The sequence below is a fragment of the Vicia villosa genome, linkage group LG4 (assembly GCF_029867415.1).
Source record: "Vicia villosa cultivar HV-30 ecotype Madison, WI linkage group LG4, Vvil1.0, whole genome shotgun sequence".
NCBI classification, from domain to species: Eukaryota; Viridiplantae; Streptophyta; class Magnoliopsida; order Fabales; family Fabaceae; genus Vicia; species Vicia villosa.
Genome location: NC_081183.1, coordinates 25,417,721 through 25,428,004, shown reverse-complemented (window position 1 = coordinate 25,428,004; position 10,284 = coordinate 25,417,721). Strand labels below are relative to the sequence as shown.

General features: G+C 30.2%; 2 protein-coding genes across 2 annotated transcripts; both read left to right on the top strand.

Moving 5' to 3' along the window:
• The first annotated feature begins 4,691 nt into the window (after nt 1-4,691).
• Nucleotides 4,692-5,468, top strand: LOC131598982 (SKP1-like protein 14). The gene has a single exon (XM_058871506.1). The coding sequence runs from the start codon at nt 4,803-4,805 to the stop codon at nt 5,331-5,333; it is 531 nt and encodes a 176-aa protein (XP_058727489.1). The 5' UTR covers nt 4,692-4,802; the 3' UTR covers nt 5,334-5,468.
• A 3,309-nt stretch (nt 5,469-8,777) lies between these two features.
• On the top strand, nt 8,778-9,356 carry LOC131598981 (SKP1-like protein 14). Its single transcript, XM_058871505.1, has one exon. It carries the CDS (start codon nt 8,783-8,785, stop codon nt 9,275-9,277), a length of 495 nt encoding a protein of 164 aa, XP_058727488.1. The 5' UTR covers nt 8,778-8,782; the 3' UTR covers nt 9,278-9,356.
• The last annotated feature ends 928 nt before the right edge of the window (nt 9,357-10,284 follow it).

The window sequence follows — 10,284 nt, the reverse complement described above, 5'->3', positions numbered from 1 at the left end:
TCTCCCACATATGTGAAAGAGGTCGCCATGACTATGCCACTCCTATCTTAAGTGTACTTGAATCCGGGTATAGGATTCGTCCTTCATTTAATTCCCGAAACAGCCCTGAAAAATAAAGCAAGCAAAACAAACATTAAGTGATCTTAAGCTTTAAGGTAACCCCTCTTTTATTCGAAAAAATCCCCAGCAGAGTCGCCAGTTTTGTGATACGGTGAACTGACTTTTTTGAAATGTTGCGGATAGCAAGAGTCGCCACCGACTTTTATTTTATCCAAATTAAACGGAAAGGCTAAAAGAACATGAAAAACCTTTTAAATAAAACACTGAGTTCGGGGGATAATTTATGCAAAGGGAAGGTGTAAGGCACCCTTTGCATCCATGGTTTTCCATGGGCTCTTAATTGCTTTGCTCTTTAGTTTTGAGGCCAAAGTTTTTAGAAAGGTGGAAGAAGAAGAAATAAGGACTTTAGCTCGTAAATGAGCGTAGCCTTATTGAAGTTTTTAAGATGAAGTGTAATAAAAAGATTTTTAAACCAGAGCAAAGCAATTAGGGGCAAATTACCTGGTTAGATGAAAAATGTTCTTTTAGCCTTTCAGGGCTATCCATACCATAGGAGGGTAGGGAAGTCCTTTTATTTGGAGGTTGAAGGGTCGTCGAATTATCGTTCGCCACAAGACTGTCCCATGCCATATAGGGGCAGGTAGTCTAAGGGAAGGATCAGAATAGCCTTTCGTTTAGGCAACCAGAGGATACCTCAGCACTTCGTAGGCAACTTCGAGGGACGAGATCATATTTAGCGAATCGAAGGCAACATCATTAGGGACTTATGATCTTTGAATGAACTGAGGGCAACATTGCTGAGGTATCCTCGTATTCGAGGGGCATGGCTATTCTGCAAAAAACAGAAGGCAACAGGCAACATGCAACAAGAAGGGTACCATAAAAGGTGCGTGGGTGCAACAATCACGTGATCAGATTCAATTATATTATCTTGTAATTAGGTGATTCTAATTCAATTCAGGGTTATCACTCCCTAGGATTACTAACCACGCAATAATATAATATGGCAGATTTAAGTGCCTTCAAGGCCACACAATACAACCTCGGAGCAGATACAAAAATATTATGGGAATGGGGGAAGAAAAGCAATAAAACCCCACAAGGCAGATAGTTCTGACATAAGCAATAATAAAAGAAAAACAAACTAAATTGAGTTTCAGGGTTACCGAACATTTGAGCTTTGACTGGTTTGTTAACCCTGAAAATTGGAAAAGGAAAAATAGACAGAAAAGGGGTGAGTGTATTGCCAGTTCATTGATCAAAAGGATACAAATAAATAATTGAAATTAAAAGGAAAAAAATAATTAAATTAAATTTAAAGACAAAAATAATTATTTAAAATGAAATAGAATCGGAGACTTAGCTTTGATCTGATATGGTTCGTAGTCGGAGGAAACCCTAGTGCTAACCCTGAAACTGCACAAAGAAACAGAAAATTCTTAGTGTAGGTGTGATCTTCGTAAACCCTGATTTAGGGCATAAGTTAACCATGGTTAATCGAATAAATAAAATCAATTTAATTAATTATTGGTTTTCAACCTAATTAATTAAATCGGTAAAAAAATAAGGTTTCGATTAAATATCCTAACCCTAATACGTAATTTAATCAATTAAATAAAAATCTTTATAATTAATTAAATTATTTAAATAATTTAAATCGAATAATCATGTACATCAAAAGAATAAAAATTATTTAATAAATAAACTTTTTACTATATATATGTTTTTTGTGAGAAAGGAAAAAAATTTAGAATGCTTTTTATTAAAACGAATTTTGGAAAAAAATGGAATATATAAACCAAATAAAATAAGTGAACAAAATAATGTTGTACAATTAAAATAAAAAAAATAGAAATACTCAGCTTAAAATTCAGCGTGGCATGCTCATGAAGGTTCACAGTGGAGCAACATTCTTGAGGCATCAGATCACGTGTCCAGGAGATCCAACGGCTGATGGGATGGGGCGCGTGATACGATTGTCAGGCATGCACACACTGGATCTGATGGCATGATTTTTTTTTTAAAAATTGCTGTGTCTTGGGGGATTCGAACCCAGGCTCCTCCTCTCACGAGCGAATACCTCTTGCCACTTGAGCTTCCTTGCTAATCTGTTTAATATACACCAACAACAATATATAAAATGACATGTCATATATAAATTCAAACCAGAAAAACGCGCGCCCAGCTTCATCTTCTCCATTCGTCCTGCTGCGAATCAGCTACGGATCTCCTACGACTCAGTCTCATAGCCAAACCTGCAAATTGTAAACTCACAAAATATATAGCATAAATTAATGAGGGAGACATGGACCGATTAGAAATTGTCCTCTGAGTTCAATGGTATCAATAATTTTGCCTAATTTTGTCTCTAACTATGATTCCCCAATTTAGAGCTTAGGAACCCTAACAATGGCAACACCCTTAATCTGCAGCGAAACTCAAATTAAACAAACCAGAAAGCATCGTGGCATCATTATGAACATGGATACACCATCAAAACACATTCATAACGCGTAAACATTCATAATCGAGATTAAAAATAACAACCAACCGGAGACGATATAGGTCGCGATTCTTGAGGCTGCGATCGAAGGAGAAGTTGCCAATTGCTTCAGAAAGTACCGAGGATTCTTTATGGATATGTGTGAGAACCTAAATCGGACTCAAAGTCCGTTTGCCATGGCCCCCTGCGTTCTTGTTTTTTAAAGCTCAGAATAGGATTTTCTCTGTATCCAAAATCCTCTTTAATGCCTTGTATTCCCTTAGTACTTATAGAATCTTGATTTAGGTTAACAAAATTGATCCATATCTTTTGATTTTGCAACATTGGATGCCATGGAATATTGAGAAAATTTTGATCAAGATTTGAACCCAATTTTACTAAAATTGGCCGACCCTCCCTTTTGCACACTCTTTTGAATCATTATGGACCATTGGATTGGATTTGGAGTTATGGAATTGATGGTGGAAATTGTCTTTCAAATATATCCTATTTTCATAACTTTTATTCACATTATTTGATTTTTTCAAAAAAATCAAATAAATAAGATATTATTATAAAAATAGATTTTAGTAAGCTCCTGTGCCTCCCTTAGTCGTGGGAAATAGGATTTAGCAAGCCCATTACTCGAAAATACTCTTTTGGCCAATTAAAGTTTTGTGCATTTTCACTAATTTTTCCACAACTTGCGCAGGTCATAACTCTTTAAAAAATTATCATATGGAGGCGTTATAGGACTTTCTGGAAACCTCAGGATGTCCTCTACAAGCCACTTTGGGTGCTTTTTTCCATTTGAAAATTTTATCTTGATGATATTGGCTTTGACAAAATACTGCTTTTGGTCGACCTTCAAAAAGGGCCTATAATCTTTTGATCCATATCTCTCAAATGAAGCATTTTTAGACTTGGCTTGTGATATACAAAATTGTAGGGAATTCAATTTCCTTTAAAATGAGCTTTGGATGGAAAATTTCTGATGTTCCATGTGGGAGTTATGGTCGGTCAAAGTTTAGTTGACTTTCTCCTACGAAAACCCTAATTTAGAAACTTTTGAATTTGTTGATTTCTGATATGCAACAGTCTCCCCTAGAGATATGCAGCTTCAAACTTCTTCCAATCACAGTAACACCAAACTCTTCCATTAAAATCATGATATTCAAATATCCTCAATTAGAGCTCATTACATATCATAATCAAAGAGGTTAATACTTAAAAACAAATGAAAAATATTTAAAAGAAATGAACAAGAAAACGTACCATTGCATTTTCAAGCACATCTACGAATCAAATTTAATATAAAAACTCTAGTTGTTGGATCAGAGTCATTTTTAAAAATGTATCAAATATATTAACATATGTAGTTTGATTTGGTTTAGTTTGCAAAACAAAAACAGAACCACACCGTTTTGTTAAAATATTGCCTAAACACATCCGAAACAAATGCGATTTTTGCAGTTCTCACTTAGATTTGTTTCGGTTAGCAATTTTCTATTGGGTCATTTCCGTTATGAACACCCTTAATACCAATAGCAGTTAAAACTGTTCGTGAATGATGTGATGTGTTTTTCCAAACAACTGTTAGATTGCATTAGACAATAATTGGTACGCAGAAGGGCGTAATTGTCTGCTTCTAGTTAGAATGAAGGTCTACCTACTCTACGTCTTTCAACTCGAAATTCCCTCTTGAACTTATCTTATTATGAGACTTGCAAACAACAAAAGAAGAAACATAAAAAATAAATTTAATAATTATGTTAAATATAATAAAATTTATTGGGGATTGAGAAAAACATCTTTAAAAAAAAAAGAAAAGGGAGTAATTTTAAATAGGTTTATCATATTTATATATTTTTTATTTAGTAGGTACTTATAATTTGGTCAAAGAGAGTATCCGATAATCATTAAAAAAATTTATAAGACGTTACAAAAAATATTATTTAATTAATTTAAAAATAGAAACAAATAGTAAACTTAATCAGTAAGCATATCTTTTTGTTTTTAATCAATATTAGTATTATTATTATTATACAACAAAAATTCCTAAATAAACCTATGAATTTATATTTAACTTTTTTTTAGGGCCAATGGATTCCAACTAAGCACACCTATCTTTTCATGTCTATAAATACACTGTGTTATTAACCCTTAAATTCATAAATCCTTATTTTTACTCTTTGTCTCTTTTCTCTCTGTTTTTACCATCTCTCTGTTTTTATATCTTTCTGTTTTTTTCTTTGAAATCATGGCAGAAGAAATTTCATCAGAGTTGAACTCACTCTCAATCTCCGAAACTGCACCATCATCATCTGCAACGATCTCTCTCGTTTCCGCAGATGACATTGTTTTCAAAGTCCAGCCATCCATTGCAAAGGAGATGGAAACCGTCCAGTCCTTCATCGACGAAGCCGACGGCCAAATCACAACTATTCCTCTCCCCAACATCTCCAGCCACGACCTTCCCTACATAATCGAATACTGCGAGAAGAGTCTCGCCGGAAAAGTCACAAAGGAGTTCGAAGGCGAGTTCGTGAAGAAGCTGAATAATGAAGAGGTGAAAGAGCTTTTCCTTGCTGCAAATTATTTGAACATCAAAAAGCTTCTAGAGTTTCTGAGCCAGGTCATTGCTGATCGAATTGCGAACAAGAGTGTGGAATATGTTAGAAGGTATTTCGGAATTGAGAATGATTATACGCCGGAGGAAGAGGCTAAGCTTCGTGAAGAACTGGCCTGGACTTTTACCGGAGTTGATCCAGATGATGAAGATGATAATTAGGAATTAGGGTTTAGGGATTGGGATGAGAATTAGTAATTATGGTTTTGGGATTTATTTTGCAATGTTAAATTATGTAATTGAAATTACAAATTTTATTTTGCCTTAATAATATATAATCTGAGAGTTTGCTTTTTAGTCCATGACAGCAACAAAATTGCAACGAGTAATTTTCTGATAAAATATTTTAAAATAATAAAAATAAATTTTAATTTAAATAATTTTAATAAAATTTATAATTTTATAATTATGAAATTGAGAGCGAATTTGCATAATTGTGAAATTGAGTAGGTGGAAATTGTTGTTTTGTTTTAATGCTGTAACTTCTTTTGTTGTCAGTGTTCTCACAAAAGGGCATAATTTTTTGTTTTAGAAAAAGTAGAGATTAAATTGTAATTGGGTCATGCTAACGAGTGCCCTAGGGGCACTCTTTAAGCATTCTAAATAAAGAAAATATTCTTTCAAAAATTCACCATTTCAATTTTCGATGCATTAATTACGCATATTTCCAAGAAAAACTTACTTTTTAAAGCTATTAAAGAGTGCCCCTGGGGCACTTGTTAGCATTTCCCATTGTAATTTTAGAGCCGACAATCCAAGTCTCTTTCTCTATGTTATTATGGTTATATTGTTTTTCTCTACGTTATTATGATGGTTATATCGGTTGTGTTCAAGTTCGTTTCTTTTTCAACAAATTTTTTTTCCGATTATAAAATAGTTTTTTTTAATAGGCAATGAAATTTCATTCAAGGAGCACTAGGGGTGCTCAAACCCGATACAGAAAATTTCGAAAGACTTATAGCTGGATTAGAAAAGGGATAGCAAAGGTGCAACATGCCATTCGAAGTAGCTACAACAATATTTGGTGCTTATTTTTCCCAAATTTATCCATTTCCAAGAAACGAATTTGTCTTCAAAATTCACCGCTTCGTCTTTGAAAATTGCTGCATTCCTTGTGAGCCATAGAGTCCAAATAACACGATTATAAAATAATTTTGATGTGTGTTTGAGGTGAGAATGTTTTGTTGTGTTCGTTAAGATTCTAATTTTCTTTTTAACCTCCTAATGTCAAGTGTAAACTTTTATATATGATGTAACTTATTTCATGATGTAATGGAAAATTATGTCATTGTTTCACATGGATCAAGAAGAACCTGTAATTGTTAGAAGAAAAAAAATAGAGTATGAAATAAATTACATGAAATATATTATTTTAAAAATTAATAGCATAAAATACACCAAAAAAGTAAAATGTTTGGAAAAACAACTGTAAATCCATCAACCGAAACAAACCGGTTAGGTTGGTTCAATTCTATTTTTGAAAAAGGTTAAAAATCGAACCAAACCAAATTAATGGAGATATCATCAGTTCAGATTATTTTTTTATCAAAAATGGATTCAAATCGATCAAATACGCCTCTATCTTTTTTTGTTATTTAGATGATTATTATTTTGGTTTTTGCATTTTCACTTAATTTTCACTTACGGCTTGGATCAGTGTCATGTTTAATTAGAACTTTTAAATTTTTTATAATTTAATTTAATTTTTATTGGCTTAAAAAATTTGGAACCTAGTAATTTAAAGAAAAACAATTTTTAAGTTTTTTTCTTTCAATAAAACAGTATTTTAGGAATTTGTTTTTATATTTTTTCTAAACCTTTTCTCATTTTTAGAGAAAAATTAAATATGTTCTAAAAAATTTCAAAAGTTCTTTTACTTTTTTATTCTGGGAAAAATTTTAATTTTAATTTCTTTACCATAAATTTTTTTTCTCCGTTTAAAAAAAAATCAAATTTACTTAAATACATCGTAGTTTTATAAGTAAAATACAAATTTGAAGAAAATAAAATTCAACATCTTTTGTTACAAAGTTTTTCTTTTTTTTAAAATAGATTGAGCCATCTTACGTAGTCAAAAAAATAAAATTAACATTAGAGTGTTAAAGGCAAAAAAAATAAAAAATACATAACACTAAAATTGTTATCCTGAATATGACCTGGTTAAAATCCGGCAGGATAGAATAAGAAAATAATTTATTAATTTACTCTTATAAAATATAATTTAAAATAGAAAATTCAATATGAAAAATTTAAATAAAAATTAATTTGGTATTAAATTAAAAATAATAATAAATAATTTTTAAAAAATATATATGATTGTCATAAAGATAGCTTTTTAACTAAATAAAATATTAAAAATTAGAATTATTAAAATTATAAAAATATAAATACTAATATTATTTTTTATCAAATTAAATATATGTTTTTGCAAGGTAATTTTGTCATTTAGTTATTTTATATATATATATATATATATATATATATATATATATATATATATATATATATATATATATATATATATATATATATATATATATATATATATATATATACATGATAGGATAAGTCTTATCCTATCTTATCCTTATCCTGTTTGATATTCTATCATGTCTCTATCATATCTTGCGCACCAAACGGACCCTAAATAGACTAAATATAGTTTTGTAATTTAAAGATTTTTGTATATTAGTTGGAAAAATTAGTTATTTTAAAAAATTCTAATAGTTTATATTTTTATGATTAATAAAATAGTGAAAATGATTAATGTCATGATCATATATTTAAATTACAAAAATAATTCTCTATATTTTTTTAAAGCTATTTAAAAATTTAATTATGAAATTATTAAGAAAAAATATTGTTCACCGTATTCTTATGTCTTGTTTTAATGTCTCATTCAATGTCAATAACATTAATAAAAAATAAAAAATAAGATATCAGTTTTTCAAAACATGAAATAAGTTGAATATCCTTTTAAACATAAAAAAATAAATGAATTATGCTTATTATCCTTTAAACTCAATTCTTTCCATCCAATTTTTTTTATTTTTTTCAAAGTTCTTCCCTCCTTTTTAAATTCTCAAACATAGTCTAAGAGAACATTTTTGTCCCCTCCTCAATTTTCAATTAGGAGCAACCTCGTCTAATCTTGTTGAATTTGAAAATGGAGTACTACTCTTTGTCTTCAATGTGTCTTGTTTTATAGCCTCATACATTCCATTTATATAAAATAAAATAATTATTACTTTAAAAAAATTAAATTTATTTAAATTAAAATTTCCATTGTTAATAAATTAAACTTAATAATATTTAAATATATATATATATATATATATATATATATATATATATATATATATATATATATATATATATATATATATATATATATATATATATATATTTTGAATATTTTACGAGGGCCATAAACATATTTAATCCAAATATATAAGAGAATCTCAATTATTTATTTTTGTTTCGGTAAATTGATGGTGTAATTTTAACGTGTATTCATTTATTCGTGACGTTCTCTATTTATAAAAGTAATGTCTTTTCATCATAATACTCATTTGTCTTCATATCATTCTTGCATTCTCTCTCTAGCCACAATGGCCCAAGAAGCATCATCCTCAAAATCTTCACCATCTTCTAAGATGATCTCATTAACAACAGCTGACAATGTTGTGTTTGAGATAGATGGCACTATAGCAAAGCAGATGAAAGTTGTGCAAGCTTTCATCGAAGAAGATGATGGAGTTTCAACAATTCCCCTGCCAAATGTCTTCAGTAAAGATCTCTCTTTGACAGTCGAATTCTGTAAGAAGGACATCGCTGGAGAGATCACAAAGGATTTTGAAGCTAGCTTTGTAAAAGATCTTGACAACGAGGAGTTGAAGGTCCTCTTCCTTGCAGCAAACTACTTGAACGTGAATAGGCTTTTCGAATTTCTAAGTCTGACTATCGCAAAACGACTTGAGAATAAGAGCGTAGAGTACGCGCGTGAGTATTTTGGGATCGAAAATGATTTCACGCCCGAAGAAGAGGCTAGGGTCCGAGAAGAGCGTGCTTGGGCTTTTAAGGGACTTGATGAAGACGAGGTTTGAGTCAATAATAATTATGATGTATTAGATTATGAATAAGGAGTAGAAATTCTCCAATCTTATCTTCAGATCTATGAATTTAATATGCACTATTTTTCCTAATAGTATACCATTCATGTTTAACTGTGTTATTCTTGTTTTAATCAAATTTGATCAAATATATCTTATATAAGATTTCTTCTTGTTCGATAAGATTTTGGTCAAATTATTTTTTCTTGAGATTCATTCTTTGTTTTCCGTTGTTATTTGGCTTATGATTTAGTTTGAGTTAATAAAAATTTCAAATCTCATTCCATTGAAAGTGTTTGAAGACTTGTAATGGATTATGCTATTGATCTTGGTTTTAAAATCGTTTTTAATCTTGTTTGTTTTTTTATTTCTACCTTGAAAGGTCATTTTAACTATTTTCGAAATCCTAGGGTTCCATTATTCAAGATTCATTGACATTGATAATTTTAGATTTGTATTTCGAGAGCAAATCAATGTAGAATATATTGTTTCTCTTTTCAATGTGAATCACTCTCTTTCTTAATTTCAAGACAAATTTGTTTGATTATCTTCAAAGATTTTTGTAATTGATGATTTTAGCCGAACCACGATAAAAATCCTGTGACAATCTCTTCAAGATGTTTGGATGATCTCTTCACTAATTTCAGTATTCTTCATATACATTTGAGAATGTTGGGTAAATTCCTCATTTTTCTACTTGATTTTAGATGATTTGGGTGACATGGTTCAAGATCAGTTTAGATGAAACTTCGTTGATTTGCAACAAGAAACTTTTTTTCTTCTGAAAACGTTTCATTTATGCAGACCCGTGTTTGAATCACAATTCTACTACTTCATATTTTCTTCACTGGTTTAAAAGGTTTTTATCTTAATCACATTCGATTGCAGTTTACAACTGCTTCATATGAATCTCTCTCGTTTATATTTTCTACTTCATATGAATCTCTCTCGTTCATATTTTCAAGAACGTTTACAACTACTTCATATTCATTTAAAATGTT

What these genes read in the sequence shown, in the direction of transcription:
- LOC131598982 (XM_058871506.1), top strand. Translation starts at nt 4,803, where the DNA reads ATGGCAGAAGAAATTTCATCAGAGTTGAACTCACTCTCAATCTCCGAA.
- LOC131598981 (XM_058871505.1), top strand. Translation starts at nt 8,783, where the DNA reads ATGGCCCAAGAAGCATCATCCTCAAAATCTTCACCATCTTCTAAGATG.